Here is a 25,480-nt window from a genome sequence, read left to right as displayed (position 1 = left end):
ACGATGTATGTTGAGATTGAATTGAAACTCTTCAAAAAGAACTCAAAGAAACCCCAAACAGCGATGATGCAGCAGCCGAAGCCGAAGAAGCTGTCACAGTCAGAGTAACAGCAGATAAAGATCCAAGCGCTACTGAGGTTGCAAATGATCTAAAAGTATAGATGCACTAAAAGGAGACGACGATGCACTAGTTATCATCCTAAAAAGAGGATATAACGAAGAACTAGCGACGGTTGATCCAAATTCTAATGAATGAGTGAATATATAATATAAAGATAATATATCTGTAATATATTAGATTGATTATATTTATTACCTATTACACACAAAATATAATTATTTATTTTTAATCTATAAATCAAGCCTCATTACCTTCAATGTCATTCTTTCATAATGGTCATTATATGTATAAGAGAAAAAAAAAAGTAAAATACAATTAAAAAATGAGCGTCATTAACAAACTGGTAAGCAAGGAATTAAAAAATAGCGGTGGGTTGGAAGTTTCAAGGAAAAAGTGTTTTTGCTGAATCCTATGTTTGGAAAAACTGAGGATATTTCCTTAATCATAAGACACGTGGCTCACATGCGCGGGCGGCGGCCACTCCTCTCAATCGTGTGCTTCAGTCGGCCCTTTGTCCTGAGTGCATTTTATTTATTTTATTTTATTTTATTTGCTTTGAGTCCTGATTTAGTCCAATTGACAGCTCTAATTGTCAACTCCTATATTTAACAGCTGTGCCTCATGTGCTCCTTAGGAATTACTATTTGTTTTTTTTAATTATTTGGTATTTCCTACACACAAAAAACGATTAAAACTCATTTCGAATGAGTGGAAATAAAATTAAGATTATTTTGTAGGATTAGTGTTGAAATTCAATTATACGAGAATAGACAATGAAAACGATTCAAATTCTTTGAAAATTAAACTATCAAGTGTAATTCAATTACAATTTATATGTTTAAAAAATAATTTAATATATATTATTAAGATATAAATTTAATACTTATTATGATAATTCAAATGTTAATAGTTTTGTTTAGTATTTGATTATTATTAAAAACAATATATATTGATTTGACATTTTAACTTTCTAAATAAAATAAAAATAATAATCGATTTATATTAACTTTCTAAATTAAAAAAAAAATATTACTTCGACAATATTAATTTCCTAAACTTAAAAAAATATCGGTTTGACATTTAAATTTACTAAATAAAAATATTTGATCAACACGTTTAACAACACGTCAAACAGACGTGTAGTAAATAATAAAATATTTTATTTAAAAAATATAAAAATAATATGAGAATTACTATCGGAGCAAAAATGTGAAATTGAGAATTATAAAATCAAATTGGTTTGTCATTAAAATTTTAATTTTAATTTTTAATCTTAAATGGCTTACTAAATTTAAGAATTATAATTACATCCCTAATTTCAATTCTTATTCTAATTTCAAGGTTACCAAACACACATTTTAATGGATTGTCGATCAATTTTCTTTAAAACGTTTGGTTTTTTCAAATACAAACTAATACTCAAAACCGAATGCAAAAACTGTTTTAAAATAGTTACATTCTTTTTATTATATTCATAGTTTCCTCCTAAATATAGTAATATTTCTAGACTTACATATCACAAAGTAAAATATTTAAGCATAGATCTACCCATATAATTAATTATATAAATATGTTTAATTTTAATATCATATTTCATTTGTTTTCTAGCCTAAATTTCAACTTGTAATTCAACTAATTAAAAATACAACTAGAGATCTATCAAAGAGTTTATTATATCAAAACCAATACAATTTGTTATTTTAATACTTGAAACTCTCTCAACTACAAAATATATATAATTTTTCATTTGAGCCCACTTGGATATATAGGTTAATAGGTATAAACCTATTATTAATATTAAGTAATTTATTGGAAAAAATTGAATGTTATACAATAATTTTTAGATATTTTTTTTTATAAATGAGTAAAACCGGGCGCATTGCTCTCTGATGAACTGGCACTACAGGTTAATACATGTTAATTAATTATTTGACTTGCATGGGTTGAACAGTTTAGAATGTCAATTTTACACACCAAGTTGTAAGATGGTGTTAAATTTACTTATTAAGTATCAAAATTTTATTTATAAATACTAACTTGTCAAAAAGTGTCAAATTTATTTTAAATAACAGAAAATTTTAACTGAGTTAAAATTTTTGCCACATTTAATATCCACATAACATTTAATATCCACATATTTTTTATTTGTTTTTAATTTACATTACTTTAATTCTTTTACCATTCAAACAAAACATCCAAATTTTTCCATATCCATTTTTTCTCTCTCTTTACCCCCAGTTCTTCATTTTCTTCACACTGTTCCTCTTCATATAATATGAGTAATCTATTCTTCACTCTCTCTTACCCCCAAAAACTGTGACGACGGTAAAGGTGGCGGAACAGTCGATGAAGTGTTTGAGATGCGATTCTCTAAACACGAAATTATGTTACTACAACAACTACAGCCTCGCGTAGCCGAGGTATTTCTGCAAGATATGTAGAAGGTACTGGACAAAAAGTGGGGCCCTCCGTAGTGTATCGATCGGCGGCGAGCCGGCGACTGTCGAAAAAACAGGAAAATGAAATCCAGATCTAGGATTTCAAACGGAGTTGATTCCAAATATTTCGGCGGTTCTTCATCAGATATGATTAATGGTGGGTTAAAATTCTTCCATGGCATTAATGGGATCCCACCTACTATGGATTTTAGCCTTTTATTTCATGATAAATTACTCATATTAAGATGAAGAGATGAAGATGAACAATTAGAAGAAATGAAGAAGAAGAGTTGGAGATAAAGAGAGAGAAAAATGGATAAGAAAAAATTTGAATGTTTTGTTTGAATGAAAAAAAAAGAAATAATTAATGTAAATTAAAAATAAATAAAAAATAGGTGGATATCAAATTTGGCAAAAATTTTAACTCCGTTTAACTTTTCCGTTATTTTAAATAAATTTGACACTTTTTGACAAGTTAATATATATAAATAGAATTTTGATACTTAATAAGTAAATTTGACACCTTCTTACAACTTGGTGTTTAAAATTGGCATTCTTCCCGTTTAGTTAATTAATGATCATGAAAGGAACAGTGATTAAATGTTAAGACTAATCCTAATTAATTAATTAATTAATTAATATATGCAGGGGCCATAAGTAATCTTCGGATCTAATTTTGTCTGTTTGTCCCATAAAATAAAAATCTCTTTTTGGATCAAAACATAGACATCACAGCTGGCATTATTTAGGTCAAACCTAAGGGAGCTGTACATATAATTTATATAATTAATATTGATTTTTGAAAGATAAAAAGAAAATATTGGCTTAGATTCTTTCAAGATATTTGTCACATGTTTGTTAACATTTGTGAAAAATGTTTTTGTATTGAAAATTAATAATCTGTATTTGGCTCTTTTTATCTTTAATAGATATGTATTCATTGTTTATTAACGGATCTTGAATATTTTAGTAGATTATAGATTGTGATCACAAAGTATTGTAAGGGGGGTTATTTGATGTTTTTAATTCACTTATTTTATTTTTTTTATTACTCACTTAATTTATTAATTAAGATACTAAAATATTTTTTATTTTAAAATTTTATTATATCATTATATATTAATATTTTTAAGTCTTTTTTATAAAAAAAATATTTATTTTCTCAAAATCATCTGTAATTATTACTTTTCCAAATAACAAAGTTATTACATTAACCCAAATCAACCAGACCTAATACATTGTTTGACAAACTTATGGTTGAGATTCACAATTTTTTTAGAATGTTAATTTGTGAGTAATTAAGGGTTACTTGATAAATCAATATATCATTCTCATTACCTTATTAGAATTTTTAGAATATTTTAATTATTTATAATATTAAATTTTACAATAGTTTAGTTCTTTTAGTAAAACAATTTAAATAATTTATTTTTAAATAAATTTATTTCAAATAATTTTAAATCAATTTTTTTTTAGAGAAGATTTTTTTTTAAAATAACTTAAATTCTTTAAAAAGTAATGATTAGTGATAATTTTGAGAAATAATTTTTTTTATAAAACAATACTTAATATATAATAATTAAATTAAGTTAATTTAAAACAAAATATATTTTAATATTTTAATTAATAAATTGAATGACAATTAAATTAAATACGTAAAATATTTAATTATTTAAATATCTCAAACTTGAAATAGTAGGATCCACTTATAATCAAATAATTAAAAAAAAATGAACTTCATTACTCTAAGCCAATTAGTTCGTTGCACGTCATCAACATCCTTGCCGACACATAACAATGGGGTAGCAGAAAACATCAAACCTTGTTTGTTTAGGAGAAGTGAATCTTGAAATTAACAATGTTAAGAAATAAATTTTATTAAGTTTAAGGTAGTTCCAAAGTTGTAAAAAAAATAATACAAAATTTTTTAATATTGTTTTTAAAATTAAAATTAGAAAAATGAAATTTAACTAGTACATTATCAATGTTTATGATAAATTGCTTAAAAAATGTAACCGACAGAGAAGATCCTTTCAAAAACTTTCTAGAGATAGAAGAAAGGACAGATGGATTTGTGCTCAGTCCCTTTCACTGGATTGTATGTCCCCTCCTTTTTTTTTTTCCTATTTATAAATGTAATTATAAAGGACAAGTGAATAATAATAATAATAATATTTTTCTAAAACAAAAGAATAGTAACAATAAAGTAAAATTAAATAAAATAAATCTTGTAAGTTTTGATGCCCATTGTCCATACCTATTTGTCCCTATGTATAACAAACAAGTAGGTGAATCTCCATTTTCCATTAATTTTCAGTCTTTACTTCCTTTGTATTTTTATATTGAATGTAATAATTGTTTCCTTAGAGATAATATTATTTGATGTATTTCTCAATCATATCTAGAAAAGGAAGTTTTACTAAATTTTGAATTACTAGATTTGGAAATGAATTGACAAATTCATAAAATTGACAAATTCATAAAAGTGTCTTAAAATATGTTCAATAATTATATCATTTGGATCAACTTTGTTGGTATATGGATCCAAATATAGGAAAACAAAATATTGACTATGAATTTGTTTGATCTTAGTTTTTGTCTTGGGATATTTATATAACAAAATATATTTAATAAAAAATGAATTATTTAAGAGTTTTCTTATGATTAATTACTAAATTGTTGTTTTTTTATAAAAATTAAATTTTATGAAAGTAAAATAAATATATTTTAATATTTTAGTTAATGAATGAAGTGATTTTAATAGTTATAATTAATGATGATATGAAACAATTTTTTTATATTTAAATAGTTAAAAGATCAAATCTAGGTTAAGTAAATTTAGTTTGAACTAGGAAAATTTCCGTACGATACGATGCACACGAATAAGGATAAAATAAAATAAATTAAAAAAATTATAATAATATTTATTTGTTTAAAATTATTAAAATAAAAAATATAACGCTCTCATTCCACAATTTATTCACTTCGATAAAACAACTTATTTTCTCACATGTTTCATCACATATTTTTTTCCGAATAATCTCTCATTTCGTGACATTACACTTTCATTTTGTCAATCAAATATTTGATTCATATTTTTTAATAATTAGCATCGTGACTTCACACTTTGGTCAATTAAATATTTGATTCATATTTTTTAACCACTTTCAAATGATACCGATCTATCATCCCTCGAAAAACCACATCTCAATCACATTTGGTTAAAGGTTGTATTTGTTATGTTAGGTTGCAAATTCGAAACCTGCAAATAATTTTTTAAAATTTATTTTTAACCGTTTTAAGTTTATGGGCGGGTCAACCCACAATCCGACTCAAGTATCCATTTACTCTCACATAAATATCCAAATTAACCACAACTCTCGACCCGGCAATCTGAATACTTTAAAAATTAAGCATCATTATATATATATAGATTAGTTAGTTAAAAATTTGAACTTTTATTGTTAAAATGTCTCGCGTTCATCAAATTTGGTGTTGAATCTTAAATATAAAGTGTTGTTAGCTTAGTTGGTTAAAGGATTGTACTTGTTTTGTTAGGTTGCAAGTTCGAAACCTACAAATACCATTTTTAAATTTATTTTTAATCGTTTTAAGTTTATGGGCGGGTCAACTCACAATCCGACCCAAGTATCCATTTACTCTCACATAAATATCCAAATTAACCACAGCTCTCGACTTGGCAATCCGGACACTTTAAAAATTAAGCATCATTATATATATATATATATATATATATATAATTTTGAACCTTTGTTGTTAAAATGTCTCGCGTTCATCAAATTTAGTGTTAAATCTTAAATATAAAGTGTTGTTAGCCTAGTTGGTTAAAAGGTTGTACTTGTTTTGTTATGTTGAAAGTTCAAAACCTACAAATAACATTTTTAAATTTATTTTTAACAGTTTTAAGTTTATGGGCAGGTCAACCCACAATCCGACCCAAGTATTCATTACTATCACATAAATATCCAAATTAATCACAACTCTCGACCCGACAATCCGAACACTTTAAAAATTAAGCATCATTATATATATATAAATTATGTATTTATAATTAGTATTTGTATAAGAATCTAGTCTAGACACGTAACCAATTATAAAAGTTGCTTTTATCCTATTATTTTTATTATCATTATCCATTTACTTCATTTATTAATTAAAATATTCTTTTTTACTTTTAATAAATTTAAATATAAAATGATTTGATAGTTCATCTTATAAAATTTTAAATAACATCTTCTTTTATCAAATGTTTTTTTTTCAAAAAAATTATAAAAATCCAAGATCAAATAAGCTTGTGGATTACAAAATTTGAATATTCAAAGCAAAATAGCGAAAATACAACATTTCATACATATATGGCCCAGGGCCCAAACTGTAGTCTCATGGATTGATAGGCCGAACTCTGAAAACTTGAAAGTTCAAAACAATAGCTTGGGCCACTAAATTAAAGGCTCGAATATTGTTTTAACTTGTAACTTTTATGGTTCGTTTGAAATTGAGCCTTATAGAATTTTATGAGTTATATTTTTCCGTAAAAAAAAATCTTATTTAATAAAAATTAGTTATTTAAGATTTATTTACAATAAATTATTCAAATATTTTTTATATTTAAAACTATTAAAAGTAAAATAAGAATAAGAATATTTTGATATTTTAATTGATATATTATATGATTTTAAATAATTAAAATGATAATTTGAGTGTTTGATTTGAAATAGAAAATTTGACTAAATAACAGTAAAGATGCTTATATTTGACTTTTTGATTAGCGCATAAAATTGAATGCTTGGATGACACATTTATTTTTTTTTTTTTTTTTGACAAAAATGCCCGTTGTAATTGACAATCGCGAAAAAAAAATAAAATTAAATTAAAAAATATATAGAATAAAAATTTTCTAGATTTCCGGTTGTGTCTTGTGAATGTGACATTAAAAAAAAAAAAAAAAGTGTGTCACCCCATTTCAAAATCAAAATCAAAAAAGAAAAAAATTAAGATCCAACAATTATGTAAATTAAATTTTTTTCTTTATTTTTTTATCTCATTTTAACTATTAAATTTCTCAAATTGAATAACTTGATATCTCAATTAATCTAGTTCAAATACCATAAATAAATTTACTTATTTTTTACTATGTAAATTTTAAAGATCAAATTAGATTATTTTTGCCATCATTCTTGCAATAGAATCTCTAAATAATTTGATATATGAATTTACCTTAATTAACATTAATAATATATACATAACTTTTATTTACTTGTTCAAAAATTTGTTATTTTAATGTTATTGGAAGAGGAGAAAACATGTGACTAGTTCAATTTAAAAAAATAATTTATTTTTTTCAAATATCATATTCTAATATTTTAAAATTTATTTAATATTTGTACGTAAATTGGGGGGAAATTTGAACATATTTTTCAAAAAAAAAATAAAAATAAAGAAAGAACATTTATTTATCAATAATTTTTGTGTGGAAATCCAACCGTCCGATGATTACATAGATATGCGTTCACTTCATTGAATTACAAACCATCTTAGTCAAATTCGAACGTTGCGGCATCGGCTCATATATTTAAAAAACATCATCCAGATCAGATATAGAGATATCTCTCTTCCCATATCTAGCCGTTACTTCTTTTGCCCTCTATCTCAACCATTCCTCTCTCTCTAAGACTTACACAGTCTTGATTTGATGACAATCTCAGTTGAAACTACTCCAGATGATCTCAACAAGGTTGGTTACTTATTACTGAATCAAAATCTCATCTTTCGCAGATCATGTTTCTGTATTTAAATTTGATTTTGTTTGATCGCAGGGACAGAAAATCTTGATGGGTTCATCTCCCATTATTAGCCCTCCTTCATCAGACAGACACTTATGGAGTGCTCTACGAGATCGGATCGATGTAATTCTCGAGAATCGTAACCCTGATGAACGGTCCTTTCCTCCCCCAACGGTGAGTTCAATCTTCTGAAACCCTTTCCTCCAAATTTGATGATCTTGTTTTAATCGTGTGTTTCTGTTCTAATTGAGTTCAGATTGATGAACAATCGGAATGCTCTATGCAAATGAAGGAAGATTCTGTTCTTCTTATGAGAGGATTTGACTCCATGTCAACTACTCTTTCTCATCTGTCTAAAAATCTGGATAATGCTCTTCAGGTGAGCGGTTAGAAACATTCTTTCTCTTAAAGCAAAACTCATCTTATTTGTTTTGACTGACGATTTTGATGTAAAGGGTGCAAGAGATCTTTCAAAGCCACCCACATTGACCGACATCTATCAGTCCGCTATTGAAAAGGCCAAAATTGAGAAAGAAGTTGAAACCCAGAAAGGAGAGACTGATGAAGGCCGAGGAAAGAAAAGGAAATCAGAAGAAACTTGTGAAAATGGCAACGGGTCGACCGATGATGAAGCAAAATTGAAGAAAGCAAAGAATGTTGGGGTTTTATCTTTGACACATCTGTTATAAATTTTAATCAATAACATGCATATTCTGACTGTGGAATGTTGGGGTTTGGTTTTCAATAGCTAGCGATTTCAATGGGGAAGAAAGCAGCTTCACTGGCCAGGGAAATAAAATCGATCAGATCAGACTTTAATTTTATGCAGGAGAGGTGTACCCTTCTTGAGGAAGAGAACAAGAGGCTTCGCGATGGCTTTGAAAAAGGGATTAGAGCAGAAGAAGATGATCTGGTAAAACAACATAAAAAACTATATGATATTTCAGTCTCTATGTATGAATGAATGTTTAGAATAATAGATATCTGATTGTGGGTTGCAGATGAGGCTTCAAATGGAAGCATTGCTAGCGGAGAAATCAAGGCTAGCAAGTGAGAATGCTAATCTTAAAAGGGAGAATGAATGTCTCCACCAGCTTGCGGAATACCACCAGTTAACTTCTGAAGATCTTTCTGATTCCTACGAAAGTCTAATTCTTCAAGGGGGTGTGTGCTTGGATTTCTCCTCCCCGTCTCTTCTGATAGAGGATGGGCATGATCAAGAACAGGCATCAAAGTCTCCTCGGATGGAGATTTGCAGGTTCCCTGATTTGACCAATGAATGATGAAATCTCCTCTTTGTAGTTGCTGCTGCTGCTGCTGTTTCTGATAATTCATTCATTCATTTTGAGATGCTTATTTTAAACTCTTTTTGTACTATGAAGTTGTTTCGAATGGGATTCTTAATCATTTCAAACATTGTTTATACTAAATGGGTTGAGAAATTGCACAATATCATTGTTTATTCTGAAAATAAAACTTCAATTGAAGGCATTTTCTTCAGAGTATAGGCTTGAACAGGAATCACACAAGGTTAGATTTTGAAAGAAAAAGATGTGGTGTTACTATGAGTTTTTCCTAATATGTGGCCTGAAAGGTTATGATTGCAATTGCAAATATTTTGATTAAGGTTGTTTACAAATGAAGAGTATCCATGGTTGTTCTTCAACATAATTGGAAATATTCTTGCAATGAAAGTGAATTAACATGTAATATTAACGAGTATTAATGAATGATTTTTCTTACGAGTCACGTAACGTGTATTAATGAATGTCTTTCTTACGAGTCACGTTATTAATGTGAATGTTTTTCTTACGAGTCACGTAACGTTTATTAATGAATGGTCTTTCGTAAAAGTACGTAACACGTAAAAGTTATGAGTTTGAACTTTCGTGACAATTTAAAAATAAACAGAAAAACAGCTGAATTTGAAGAGAATAGGAAAGTTCTTTATAAAACAATGTCAAAATATTTGGTATAATTAACCCAATAAAAACATGTTCTGTTTCAATGCTTATTTAGAAGTTATATGGAGGTTAAGCACAAGTGCAAAAAAGGCAGATAACTATGTATTAAGCAAATGGAAATGTATGCTTCTCCTGGAGGAGGCACATTTAGTGGAGGTTAATGTTATGATAGGTCTAAGTGCTGATTTGTGCTGGAAATTTGATTTGCTTAAACGGGATCCATGTTCACTTACTCTGAAAAATGTATGGATTTGTATTTTAGAGAAGGACGAAGACTGATTTCATTTCATTTGTTGGTTCGACCAAATAGTATAAGAGGGTAACTCCGTTGCAGTAATAAGGAACGCAAAATATGTTGAACTAATAACCCTAAATCCAAATGTTCAAAAGTGTGGAGATAAGCAAGACATGAAGCTTTTGTTTTGGAGAAAAATGACCCTTAAAAGCACTTTTGTCTAAAGAAATATCAGTCCAGCTTTGGATGCTCATTCTATATGTCACCAAACAAAGAATGCAGGACTACAGGTAAGTAAATGATGGTAAGGTTCTTATGAGAAACAATATGGCTTGCAAGGTTGAGGGAATTGGTTCAGTGAATCATATTCCAGAATTAAAGAAGAATTTGTTTATTCTAATATGATCAATGATATGGTGTTACACTAAGACAATGTGTGATGAAGATTACAAATTGAGTAAATTTGGTAGTGTTCAATGCAACTAGAGGCAAGATTTGACTATACATTCTTGAAATTACTTCAAAAGTTTGTATAGCAGTAAATTCAATGATGGACTCAATCAAATTGAGGCATTTTAAACTAGGGCACATGAGTTAGAAGGGTTTGGAGGATTTGAATAAGCAAGAAGTTCTTGGAAAGCCTAAACTTGAAGAGTTGAAATTGTGTTTGAAAAATCAACATATGTCAATTTTGTAGTATCTCAATTCAATAGTAAAAACTACATTTAAATGTTTGGGGACTATTCTAAATAGTAGCTCAGGGTGGAGATATTTTCTTGTTCATGAATTAAAGAAATGTTACATACTAAGATATACATTATGAGAAAGCTCTGGATATGTTGTTTTAGAGGATGTACCTTTTTATATTTACCAACTTTCAATCTCTATTATTTTTAACTCATCTCTCAACCTAAAAAAAAATTAAACTTTTTCTAAGGAGATTGAAGGTTAGTATATAGAAGGGTATCTGCAGTGAAATAACATATCCGGAATCACGCTATGAGATTAAATAGGAAAACATTACAAAATTAAAAGTTTATAACTCTTATGAAAAACAAAACTAAAAAAAAAAAATCAAGAAGTTAAAACTCACATTAATGAATTTGAATTTGTAAATAAAAAATTTAATGAACTATACAATAAAAATGACATTATAAGATATCTCAACAATATGACATACTCTATACTAAAATGATACAATAAAAATAATTAAATATATCAAATTATTAATCCCTTATCGAACTAAATACTAAGACCCATTTAAAAATATATTTGACCGCTTCCAATAAAACTTAATTAGGAAAAGATATTTCAAAAAACTTACTTTTATTTATGTATTGATAATGATATAATCAATAATTAATTAGTTGTTATGAATGAATTTATTTAATTGATCCCAAACATTATTTTTGTTAATATTTTTTTTTAGGAAAGAATCCTATATCAAACTCCAATTTGAGATTTATGTGATTGTTTCACAAAGGGTAGAGATATAGAAAGTGGGTTAGCTATAACTATACTTGTAATTAGTGTGGTTGTAGAGCTTAGGTTAACAACCAAAGACAACAGCCCGATAAGAAAAAGAGGTGTTTAACCAACCCATATCGCCACGTTGTCACACCAATTATATTATTATTTTTTACACATTTACTTTTTTGTCCCTATTTTAGTACATTCTTAAAAAGCTGTTGGAACCAACTTTCTATAAATATATATACATGAACATGATACACACCACACACACACACATTCCTCTGTCAATTGTTTGTTTGAGACATCTATCTATCTATCAATTATCATCTATGGCTACTGGAAATGCATACCCTTATCATCTCGCCTTTGAAGAAGAAACTTCGTCGCGGATTCTTCTTTATCCATCGGCACATCATTCTTCTTTTAATAAGGTACTAAACAAAATAATATCTATTTTAAATTTTTGTGTATCCAAATCTTGTAAAACGTATAATATAGTAGTAATATAAGTATATATTATGGCTCTAACCAAACATGTATTGAATTTACTGGCAGCATCAAACAACAAGATATCTATCAAAAGAACAGACAAGATCAGTTGTAAGACCAAGGCAAAGGCATTCACCAAATTGGATTTCAGGTGGGCCTGGAGTGCAAGTTATTTTTCTAGTCCCTAGCCCAGTATCATGTGGAACTGGTGTTTTCCTTCCTCAAAGGCCAGGCCCAGACCTTCATTTTCAGCCCAATAATACAAAACCTTCTCCACCTGCTGCTTCTTCTGCAGGTATTATTTATATTAATATATCTAAAACAAAACCAAAAACAAATCTTTAATCTCTATAAATATATATATATTTATTTATTTATTGATCAGTTTGTTTTGTTATTAATAAATATTAAATAATATATGCAGATATGAATAGGTTTAGAGATGTGAAAGTTGGTGGATATCAAGAGAGTGGCAGCAGTAATAATAAAAAGGGAAAGGGCGGCAGTAATTTTTCCTTACAAAGCCGCAACAAGAGTAATTCTCCTGCAATATTTCTACCAAAAGAATGGACCTACTAATTAAACAATCAATTAATTATCTCTCTTAGTAATTAATTAGTCAAATTTCCCTCTTGAGTTTAATTGTTGTAAGATATTAAACTACTTATTGAACATGATATAATAATAATAATAATAATAATGATGATGATGATCAATTCTTCATTTCATATTTTCTCTTATGTGGATGGTGATCTATTGTCCTTTTCTTATTCCCAAAACACAAGTTATATCTCATTTTTATGAACTTATTTTATTTATCAATGATTACTACATTACATGTTTTTTTTTAATATTTCTACCACAAAATAGAAGAATCAAAGATATATTTTTTAAATAATAAAATACATAAATTAAATATCAAATAGCTGAATGCCACAAATCTATTAACTTTGTGGCGTCATTTTTTGACGAAATTATTGACGAAAACAAATTTAGTGACAAAATTGCGACGTAAATAAATTGACCAGAGTGGAGAATGGTTATATGTGATTAATAGTTTGTAACGATAATTTGCGTCCAATCGTTTGTGACGATATTTTGCGATAAATTGTTTACAGCGTTATTTACGACAAATCATTTGTGACGCTATTGTGTGACAAATATTTATTTCATCGCAATTAAGATAAATTTTATTTTATTTTTCTTAAAGTTACAATTATTTTAAAATGAACTAGAAACAAAATTCTAAAAATATTAAAATAAGTAAAATTAGAATGATAATATTTAAAATTCAAAAACTATAACAACTCAATCAATTCTTAGTCAATCTAATTATGTATATATGTTTTTAAAATATTATAAAAACAAATTATCAATGTCTATTAGAAAAATGCATTTTTGAATGTTTCCGTGTTTGTTAGTTCAAAACAACAACAATTGAGAAGAACAACCTTATTTCCTTCAAAGGATCATATCAAATTCTTTCACAAGTTTCTATAAATTAAAGAGGAAGAAATATACAGCTTATCATTTTATCATTTTATCATCTTCGTCACTTAATTGTTTTAATTAAGACTTATATTATTATTTTTTATATAATAATTTGTTTTTTTAGTTTTGCCAGGGATACATTATTTGTTCGTAGAAACTATGTATCAGGTTTTGATCGGAAGAAGTAAAATCGTCAAAACTATATAGTGAAACAGTAGAATCTATATATCAGATTTTTAAATAAAAAATAAAAAATATCAAAACTATATATCCGGTTTGGACGAAAGAAGAAAAATCGTCAATACTATATATCGTTTCAACGGGAGATAGAAAATCGTTGAAAATTATATACCCAGTTGCGATGGACTAAGGAAAATTGTCCAAACTATATATCCGGTTTCGACGGAAAAAGAAAATCGTCAATTATATCATGAAATCTATACATTAGATTTTGACAAAGGAATTATATATCCGTCCAATCCCGGAAGAAGTAAAATCGTCAATTATATCATGAAATCTATACATTAGATTTTGACAAAGGAAAAGACGTAAAAATTATATTATGAAATCTATATATTATATATTTACCAAAAAAAAGACAGTCAAAAGTATATATATCAGATTTTAACATAAAAGAAAAAAATGATGTTGAAACTCTTCCAAACAAATTAATATTGCTTCATACATTTAGACAAATTACTTGTCAAAATGTTTTAACTATTTAGATGCTATTTATAACAAAATTACCATATCTAAGATTTTCATTGGATAATTTGTTGAAATATTTCAATGTAATTTTCAATAAATCAATTTCAATAAATTTAAGAATGAAAATTTTATTATTTAAACATTTTACATTTAAAAATATTTATTGTGACCAGAAATCTAATATTTTGTCACAAAATAAGTCGTTACTAATTTTTCACATTCTTATTTCATCATTAATTTATTTTAGTGAACATTATTTATTTGACCGCAAAGGCATAATTCCATAATGTAACTGATTTATTATTATTATTATTATTATTTTATTTTAATAAACTTAGTAGGTAATCAAGTAATAGAGGATCATGCCTCTTATATAAAAAAAAATTACTTTGAAAATATGTTAATATTATAATTATTTTGAAAATTTTAATAATACAAAGTTAACTACTTTAAGATTGTCTGTGATAGTAAATTGTGTTTTATAATACTTCCACCATTTCAAATTCCTAATGCCCATCACTCTCCTTCACTTTTCCTTCTAATTAAAATTTATTGATTATCCTAATATTCTATTATTTCTCTATTACAATTGTTATTCCATCATAAAAAAAAAAACTTGATTGAAATTTAGTTAGTAAATAATCCAATAATTTTCCTTCTAGTAATTTCATGTTTGAATTTCTTTTAAATTTTTTTTTTTATAAAAAATCTTGTTTGATAAAAAAATAAGTTATTTAAGTTTTTAATTAATTAAATTATTATATTAATTTTTTATTTTTAAAATTTAGGTTACAAAAGATTAGGTCTAATTAAATAATTAATGATATCCAGTATTTATGAAAAAGGAGAAATGAATAAAACGACGTCGTACTCTGATAATGAGGTGCAGCCTAATTTTGCGACACTTGATTCTGAGTTTTGATCTTGATCTTGATCGGCGGCCATATATACATTCAGAAGAAGAAGAAGAAGAAGGAGCGATTGGAGAAAGAGATGAAGTTCGATATAGAAGACGTAACTGTATATTTCCCTTACGACAACATATACCCAGAGCAATATGCCTACATGCTTGAACTCAAGCGATCTCTCGACGCCAAGGGCCATTGCCTCCTTGAAATGCCCACCGGAACTGGAAAGACCATAGCTTTACTCTCACTTATCACCAGCTACATTCTATCTAAGCCCTCCAATCCACTCAAGCTCATGTATTGCACTCGTACAGTCCATGAAATGGAGAAAACCCTAGCCGAGCTCCGTCTCCTTCATCGTTATCAGCTCCAGCATATCGGCCCTTCTGCTAGCATCCTAGCCTTAGGTCTTTCCTCTCGCAAGAACCTCTGCATAAACCCTAACGTAGTTTCTGCGGAGAATCGAGACTCGGTTGACGCCGGCTGCCGCAAGATTACTGCTAGTTGGGTTCGTGCTTTGGCTGCCGAGAACCCAAATGTGCAAACTTGCTCATTCTTCGAGAACTACGAGAAAGTCTCTTCTGATGCAGTCTTACCTCCTGGTGTCTATACTTTGCAGGTTCACTAAATTTATCTTTTTTTTAAAACAAGCAAAATTAGGTGGGTTCTATTCTTTAGTTCGCCAATTGTTGCAGGATTTGAGGGCATATGGGAAAGAGAAAGGATGGTGTCCTTACTTTTTAGCAAGACACATGGTGCAGTTTGCGAATGTGGTGGTTTATAGTTATCAGTACCTTCTTGATCCTAAGGTCGCTGGAATCATATCCAAAGAGATGCAGAGAGAATCAGTTGTGGTTTTTGATGAGGCACATAATATAGACAATGTCTGTATAGAAGCTCTTAGTGTTAGTGTGAGATCTCAAACACTTGAGGGCGCTACAAGAAATCTCAACAAGATGTCTCATGACATCGAAAGGTAATCGGCTTTAACAAACTGAGAAGCCTCGCTGAAATCTAGTAAATAATCTTTGTCTTGATTTGAATGGTAGGGAAGGTTGAAGGCCACTGATGCTGGAAGGCTGCGTGCAGAATATAACAGGCTTGTTGATGGCTTAGCACAAAGAGGAAATCTTCCTTGTAAGTGTGTTTTCCCTCAATTCTCAATTTGACAATGAAACAAAAATCCTTATGTTCTTGTCCTTTTTCAGTGGCGGATACTTGGCTTGCAAATCCCGCCTTGCCCGATGATATTTTGAAGGAAGCAGTGCCTGGAAACATTAGACGGGCAGAGCATTTCCTTTCGGTTTTGCGAAGATTGATTCAGTATTTGAGAGGACGGCTAGATACAGAGGAAGTTGTTAAAGAGGGGCCTGTTTCCTTTGTTGCTTCTATAAATGTGCAGGCTGGAATTGATCAAAAGATGTTGAAGTTTTTCTACGATCGTCTGCAGTCGCTAATGATGACGTTGGAGATAGTTGATACGGATGAGTTCTTGCATATTCAAACGATCTGCGATTTTGCTACGCTTGTGGGGACTTACACAAGGGGATTTTCCATCATAATTGAACCTTATGATGAGAGAATGCCGAGTATTCCTGATCCTATATTGCAGGTTTGGTTGGAAAATCATTTTTCAAACAATTTTCGCTCTGATTTTTTCATATGACATTTACAGATGCATTTCTTTTATATGATGATTTGCAGCTAAGCTGTCATGATGCTTCCTTAGCCATAAAACCAGTATTTGATCGATTTCAATCGGTTGTTATTACGTCTGGAACATTGAGCCCGATTGATCTCTATCCCCGTCTTCTTAATTTCAACCCTGTTGTAAGTCGAAGCTTTGCCATGTCTTTGACAAGGGAATGCATATGTCCAATGGTTTTGACTCGTGGAAGGTGAATAAAGGCTTGATTTTGATCAACTATCCTTGTCGTTCTTCCAGGTTGCTGATATAATTTTCATTGCCTCGTTTTTTCTAGTGATCAACTTCCGGTGAGCACGAAATTTGATATGAGAACTGATGAGGGCGTTGAAAGAAACTACGGGAAGCTTTTACTTGAGATGGCAGCCATTGTTCCTGATGGGATTGTGTGTTTCTTTGTTAGTTATTCGTATATGGATGGGATAGTCAATAGTTGGAATGAAAAGGGAATTCTAAAGGTATACAACTCTTGATTTTTGCCGTTCTTGCTCAAAGAAAGCATAAGAACTTGAATTTATATGAGATTTTCAGATCAATGCTCTAATTTTTTTTGTCTTGAATTATTATGTTTTGGGTTTCATTTCCTTGAATCTTCCTCATCCAAGCTTGAGGAGAATAGAAAGAGCAAGTATAAGTGACATGTTTTCTTGACTATTGCTCTGATAGGACTAGTTTTAGAATTCTTAATTGCCTAGTTGGAAATATTGCCAGGGCTATCTCTTAGAGATCAAAACGAGCCCTTTCATTCCATTATGAATTAAAGAATAAAGTGTGAATCAAATGTCCCTAGTCCCTAGCCATCTTCTCTCCCATTTAGCGATTGAGGAACAACCTTCATGCCTTATTTCATAGGTTACCTCAAAGTGGCTAATATTGATTTGGAGAAAGAATAAGAATTGTGAAAATATTTGGGTTTTTTCCTTCTTAATTTGGTTAGCTAAAAATCCAAAATTAATTTTCAGGAAATAATGCAACACAAGCTCGTCTTCATTGAGACGCAAGATGTGGTAGAAACTACATTGGCTCTAGATAACTATAGAAAGGCCTGCGATTGTGGGAGAGGTGCTATCTTTCTATCTGTTGCTAGGTATCAATTCCTTTCTTTCGTTCTTCCTTTGTTAAAGTCCTTTCTAAACATAGATGAATAATTTGACATTTTCAGGGGAAAAGTGGCGGAAGGAATTGATTTTGATAGGCATTATGGCCGACTAGTTATCATGTATGGCGTTCCTTTTCAGTATACTTTAAGCAGGTACAATTGAATGTTTCAGATTATTATTGGTGTGTAACCCCGTGATTGTGCATCTATCAACAAGATCTCATTTTGTTTTTTTTATATGAATTAACGACAGAATATTGCGTGCTCGGTTGGAATATTTACGGGATACTTTCCAGATAAAAGAAGGCGATTTCTTGACATTTGATGCCCTGGTATATTTCCATTTTCCTTTTATTTAGTTAATACGTATTTGGAAATGCTAATTAGAAGAAACCATTTGTAAATGTTTTGAAAACAGAGGCAAGCTGCTCAATGTGTTGGACGAGTTATCCGATCAAAGGCAGATTATGGAATGATGATATTTGCCGATAAAAGGTATGTAAACTAAAACTTTGAAAACCCGCGTTTATCTTTTCAGTTGTCTTATTTCTGTTTACTCATTCAGATATAGTCGCCATGACAAAAGATCAAAATTACCCGGATGGATTCTTTCGCATCTACGTGATGCTCACCTTAACTTGAGCACGGATATGGCTCTTCATATTGCAAGAGAGGTGTGTTCGTCTAACTTTCCATATTCATAACTGATATATTATCCACCTTAAACGTTTTCAATTTGTCTATTTCTTGCAGTTTCTTCGGAGAATGGCCCAACCTTATGACAAAACTGGTGGTGCTGGTAAGAAAACACTCTTATCAGAGGATGACTTGTTGAAGATGGGAAATGACTATTTTGCAGATTTGTTTTGATGAGTTCATTGTTAAGAACGATGTCAAATGAACTGTTTTGCATGTTTTTTCCCCAGTTTATTTATTAGCCTCTTAACATGATAGACATTTCTCTGTTCCATTGGCTTAAAAAATTAAACATTATGTTTTTGTTTTTCCTGTATTTCCAATATTGAGACATTACAGGTTTTCATTGTTCTGAAGTAAATGAGAATACATCAATAAATCTAAATGAGTCTGTCCTTAGAAAAGCCTTAAATGAGTTGAAATCTAAAGAGTAAAAGCCTTTGAAGATTGGTATTCATCTTTTACATTTTTTTTTTCTATATGTTGAACAATTTATATGGTAATTTTTTAAGATTACTTACTGAACAGATACCTCTCAAGAAGGTAGATTAGTTTTCAGTGTATATATAGTTAAGCTGATCAAGATCACTTCTCAAGAAAATACATAAAAACGAAAATACATAAAATCTTTGTAATATTGTCTCAACAGACACCAAAAATATCTTATCTCAGCATAACTAGAAAGCAGCCAAAGGCGAAAAGGAGTCGAGCCAGACCAGAACTCAACGACAAACCAGCAGCGTCATTCTGAGCCGGGCTGAAGTTGCCTCCAACCGTGTCCTTGGTTAAGATAACAACAACCCAATTGTCTTCTGAACCTATCCCGGCTCCACTAAATGTGCTATCATTCAAGTACTCCGAGTATTGACTTTGCGTGAAATTCGAAAGCACAAGGTCAGGAACCAGATTCGGAATGCAAGCAGGCATTACATTTCCCTCCCTAGTGTTGGTTATATTGAGATGGCATTTAACGAGTAGATCAGGATAGTTCGAAAACTGAGGCTCGGTTCCGGGGACAGTGTCTGCACCCGTCGTGTTTGTACAAGGCTGGTTCTTGAACTGTTCTGCTAACTCTTCGGCTAAACAGTTTGCATTTTTGTTCTCAGTTAAGGTAGACAGGTTTAAGGATGTTCTGTAACTGTTCAATTGTTGAAGCAGATTCTCCTCGTCTATAAAGACAACATAAACATCATATAAAAAAATCATTAAGCTAGAAAATTAAATGATTTTAAATAACAGAATTTCATGAATTAAGCAATAATTAGATTCATACTATCTATCTATCTATCATCTGAAATATGGCTGCAACAAAAGAATATGAACTTTTCTATGAGAAACAAGATCTCTGCTAAAAATGCCTAACTCCTTTGAAATGGACCAGAATCAAACAGGAAAAAACAAGTAAATTCTGTAAAAATCAAAATGATATGACTTAGATTTAGTAGATCCTAAAACCCATAAACGAAGATCCAACTTGATCTAGTAATCAACATAAATTAGCAACAAATCTGAAGGAAGAATCAATAAATAGAAAAAGATTGCTGTAGATTAACTACCCAGAAAGGGAAATGAAAATTTGAAATCTATATTCTGTACCCAAAATACATTACATCATTGGTTCAGATATATTTTGTCAATCCAATCAGTAGCAAGAACTATAAGTGGTGCAGACGAGTAAATGCATGTCTGGAAAGAAAAGAGAGAGAATACCCAGAGATTCCGCCGGAAAAGAGAGCGAAAGAACAGCAAGGAAGAGGACGAGTAGAAGGAGACCATGGTTGCGAAGAAGACCCATTTAACAATGGATCAGAACAAGGGATCCTCGATGAAGAAGATGAAGATGAAGATAGAGTTGACAAACACCTTCTTCCTGGATCTTGATTCTGAATCACTCACTCCTATTCCTAATTTCCTATATACACCACAACAATTCTGAATTAGTAAACTATTCATTTCTGCAGGGAAATAAATGTAAATTAAATTCAAACAAATAGACCATTATTTAAAACATTTTTTCTGTATTTATTTTTTTCGATATTGTATTTTAAATTTGAACTTGGTATTGGTTATTTCACATTTTAACAAATATAGACTTAGAAAGAAATAAGTGTTTTCAAATAGGCTTATTTCTTTTATTTTTGTATAAGAATATCTAGACTAATTTGAGCATATTTAGTATATAGAAACTTTCACAACAACCCATCATTATGACTTTCAATTTCAATTAAGATATTATTTTTAATAAAAATCAATCATTAGAACAAAATAAGGACATCCATAACTTACTTTCCAAGGTTTTATTTGGAAATATTATTTCATTTGTTTTCTATGAATATAAATAAAATTTTATTTGGTAATAGTATATATATTTAAACTCAATCTCAAATCTTAATAGACTTAAAAATATGTATATACGCATAAAATTGTTAGAGTGTTGATTAGGCACGAGAGACATAACTTTTTTTAATACAAATTTCATGATAATTAAACTATTAAATTATCAATAATAAGCGTTTAAAAGTTGTATTATTGACTATTACTTGTGTTTCAGGGTGAATGATTGAAATTCTTGGTCTTTGTGTATGAAAAAGGAGAAATTAAATGAGTTTTTAAAACGTAACAAAAAAAAAAGTAATAGAAATAAGATATATGGACTGAATTGCAACTTTTTAAAATTAGTTTGTGGGTATATTTGCTATTTTATTGCTCAATGTATATATTTGTAACTTTTGAGAAACTTTGTGTCTCTAGATGCATTTGTTTCCTTTTATAAACATGACTATATTAAATTTATGGACTTATTTGATATGTAAGCCAAATGTTGAGGTGATATTTGGTATTTTCCTGTGATGACATGGAAAATTGTAGATCTGGAATTTATTTATTCTTAATTTTAAATTTGAAGTTTGGTAGATTTTAATGGATTAGGTATAACCTCCATCCCTTCTTCACAAGCAAGGAATAAAAGCCCAAAAAGCCAAAATAAGAGATTAGAAAAAAAAAAAAAATAAAAAAAATAAAAAATAAAAGTCAGATCTCTTTCTTTCTTGCTAAGAAATATCTCTTCATGCATACTGTAGCTAGATAGCTCAGATTGAAAAAAAAAAAAAAAAAAAAAAACTTGTACAATCAACTTACCACATTAATATTAGTTTCTTAGTTTCAATTCTAATTTAAAATATTTATACCGACGAAGTAAGATTGTTACGATCAATTTAATGGTTATATTTAAATTAATTCGGTTTAATTTCTATTAAAACAAATTAAGTATAATAACTTAAATAATATAATTATCACATACTTAACAAATTAGATACTGACTAAGGGGGGGTGTAGTTGACTCAGCTGACCTAATCAACACCAACATGGTAGCATAGAATAATTATATGATTCAGTTTTAATGTGAATTAATTATATATAAAAAAATAAAATCAGATAAGCGTGTATGAAATTCCTTAAATATTCTATTTTTTAATAAACAATTTCTTAAATTTAATCTGATCCAACCCATTAAAAAATTTGACTAATTTTCTTTATTTTTTATTTTTTTTTCAAATTTTCCATTTTCTCTTAAATCCTATTAATTTTTTCTTTCTAAAGAATAATCTTATAAATCTAATTAGGAAGACTTGTCTCTAAAATTAGAATGTTGAGTTTGAATTTTACAATTTAATAGTATTACAATCAAGTAAATTCGTCATATAAAATTAAGGGATTATCTTTTAGTTATAATTTTTATTTATAAAATTTACAAAAATAAAGTTCTTAAATTAAATAAAGAAAATTAATAAGAGTGACAATTAACTTATTATTTGGTTATTTTAAATTTAATTTAATATTAGAAACATATTTTATTTTACTTTTGTTGAAAAAATTAATATATATATATAATAAAATTATTTAAAAACAATTTTGTTTTGTCTTCTTCTTTTTTTTTTTAATTAGGTTGATCAATTTTATCCGTTTAATTATTTCATTTATCCAGTTAATATATAAATAAAAATATATAATCTCTTATGTAAAATAAAGTACTGAGTTTATAAATTTAAATACATTTTTATTTAAAAATAATGTTTAATGTTCTTTAAATTAATTTAATTATTTTAAGACCTTCTTAGCAAATAAATATAAATAAAAATAATATATATATTTTTATTTGTCAGTACATTCGTTTATCTTCGTGAAATCGATAATTATAAGACAGGTTGTGACCAAAATTTCAAACCATAATCATTTACTTATAACGAATTTTATTTTTCCACGTTATAATATTAATGAATTAGGCTTGACCTACTGCTCCTTCACTCTCTATTAATATTGATGTTATTGCTCTCCCATATTAATTAATTAAACAATTATTTTCTATATTATAGTCCAAACATTTAATTAGTTTCCTGATCTTATCTTGAATAATTTGGAGACAGTCCTGAAAAAAAAAATTTGAAATGAGTTACAATAATAAATAATTCCCAAGATATATAGCCTAAGCCAATGCTACAAATTAATGCGCCCTTTATATATTTCCTAATAATTAATATTTTTTTATTTTAGTACAATAATTACGAATATTTCAACTCTCAAATTATTGATTATTTTATCCTAATTTATAAGAATTAATTAATGAAAATGGTTGTATTATATATATATATTATCTAGATTTTTTCATTATTTTTTTAAAATATTTTGGGTTATTTAAAAAATAATGATTATAATGATTCGAGAATTGAGAATGTTTTTAAAAAAAATATTAATATATAATAATAAAATAAAAAATAAAATAATTTAAAATAAAATATGTTTAGAATTGAGACAATTTGCGTGATGAATTAGAAAGTGAATCTAATAATGTTTGGGATCCTTATTTTCAAATATATAGCTTTTGGGACCCCTTATAGACTACTAGGCTACTAGCTAGATCCTAGGCTACTAGCTAGACCCTTTAATTTGTACGATTCAACCTAATAATATATTTCTTTTCAATTATTTGTACTACTAGCCTGAGGGATCGTTTGATAAGTTGTTTTTGAGTTTTTTTTTTTTTTTATTTTATAATTTTATCTTAAAATTCAATTATTTTTATTGACTATTTTAGTTATTTAATTATTTTTTATATGTTTAAATATCAAAATACTCTTTATTTAATTATATAAAAAATATAAAAGATATATTTGACTTTTAACCTTATAAATTTGAGATTTTAGTTTTTTAAGAAAAAACCAGAAAAACTCACATATGACATACCTATGGATGTAAATGAGCCGAGTCGAACAGTATCATGCTCGAGTTCCGCTCGTCTAGTATATATTCGGGCTCGAGCTCGTTTCGAGCTTTTACAATCGAGCTCGAGCTCACGAACCGCTCGTGCTCAGCTCGTTTAGAAAGCTCGTTTAAAGCCTCGTTTAGAAAGCTCTATTTATTAACCCTAAGTTTAATTATAGCTTTATAGGATATTATTATATTAATATAAATATAATCATGTAATAATATTAATTATTATAATATATATTTATATATTACTATTTTTTTAATAATTTACAAATTATATTTAAACAATATTATAATCGAACGTGTTCGTGAGCCTATAAACGAACTTGTTCACGAGCTTATAAACGAGCCTATAAACGAACATGTTCGTGAGCTTACAAGCCGAATATCGAGAAGTTCATGCTCGGCTCGTTTAAATTTTCGAGCTTTTAAACGAGCTTGAGCTCAGCTCGTTAAGACTAACGAACGAGCTCGAACGAGCTTTTTGTCGAGTCGAGATTCGAATAGCTCGCGAGAAGCTCGGTTCATTTACATCCTTATTACTGCATTAAAGAGCTTTTAGACCATCTCCAACCGAAAAACTCATTTTCAAACTCATTTTGCTATAAATATCACCTCAAACAGTAATTCTTCTTCAACCAAAAAACTCATTCTCAAACGAATATTCTTATAATATTATTTTTTATTTAAATTTTTATAATTTTTTAATATCACTCATATATTTTTAATGTTATAAATTATATCATAATATTTAAATATCACCTAATTATTTTAAATTTGATTATAAATTAATTATAAAAAATCAATAATACACAAAAATAAATATTATAAAAAATAATGTATAAAATAATACTTTGATAAAACAAACATTATTAAAAATAATATCATTAAATATTCTTTATTATTATAATTTTTTTTAACATTATTATAATTTTGTTTTAAATATTATTATCAATTTTGAACATTATTATAAATTTATGTTATATAAATAAATTAAAACAATAAATTATATAAATAAATAAGTTTAATGTATAAAATATACCTAAACTAAGTTTAGGGGTTGAATTAAAAATGGAAAAAAAAA

At 28.4% G+C, this 25,480-nt stretch overlaps 3 protein-coding genes across 3 annotated transcripts; 2 read left to right on the top strand and 1 right to left on the bottom strand.

Moving 5' to 3' along the window:
• The first annotated feature begins 8,157 nt into the window (after positions 1 to 8,157).
• On the top strand, positions 8,158 to 9,853 carry LOC124932547. Its single transcript, XM_047473197.1, has 6 exons — positions 8,158 to 8,314; positions 8,397 to 8,537; positions 8,620 to 8,742; positions 8,819 to 9,019; positions 9,112 to 9,276; positions 9,365 to 9,853. Exons 1-6 carry the CDS (start codon positions 8,273 to 8,275, stop codon positions 9,644 to 9,646), a joined length of 954 nt encoding a protein of 317 aa, XP_047329153.1. The 5' UTR covers positions 8,158 to 8,272; the 3' UTR covers positions 9,647 to 9,853.
• A 5,787-nt stretch (positions 9,854 to 15,640) lies between these two features.
• On the top strand, positions 15,641 to 19,423 carry LOC124932427 (general transcription and DNA repair factor IIH helicase subunit XPD). The gene is made up of 12 exons (XM_047473052.1): positions 15,641 to 16,250; positions 16,327 to 16,607; positions 16,686 to 16,768; positions 16,840 to 17,243; positions 17,336 to 17,529; positions 17,614 to 17,794; positions 18,299 to 18,423; positions 18,499 to 18,588; positions 18,689 to 18,767; positions 18,854 to 18,930; positions 19,001 to 19,109; positions 19,189 to 19,423. The coding sequence occupies exons 1-12, from the start codon at positions 15,717 to 15,719 to the stop codon at positions 19,303 to 19,305; spliced, it is 2,274 nt and encodes a 757-aa protein (XP_047329008.1). The 5' UTR covers positions 15,641 to 15,716; the 3' UTR covers positions 19,306 to 19,423.
• Positions 19,424 to 19,666: 243 nt separating this feature from the next.
• Positions 19,667 to 21,051, bottom strand: LOC124932430 (uncharacterized GPI-anchored protein At5g19250-like). The gene is made up of 2 exons (XM_047473055.1): positions 20,842 to 21,051; positions 19,667 to 20,300 (listed from the first exon to the last, which is right to left on the bottom strand). The coding sequence occupies exons 1-2, from the start codon at positions 20,924 to 20,926 to the stop codon at positions 19,795 to 19,797; spliced, it is 591 nt and encodes a 196-aa protein (XP_047329011.1). The 5' UTR covers positions 20,927 to 21,051; the 3' UTR covers positions 19,667 to 19,794.
• Positions 21,052 to 25,480: the final 4,429 nt, after the last annotated feature.

The sequence above is a fragment of the Impatiens glandulifera genome, chromosome 3 (assembly GCF_907164915.1).
Source record: "Impatiens glandulifera chromosome 3, dImpGla2.1, whole genome shotgun sequence".
Lineage (NCBI taxonomy): Eukaryota > Viridiplantae > Streptophyta > Magnoliopsida > Ericales > Balsaminaceae > Impatiens > Impatiens glandulifera.
The sequence above is the reverse complement of the archived record's forward strand: the minus strand, read 5'-3'. Positions and strand labels throughout refer to the sequence as shown.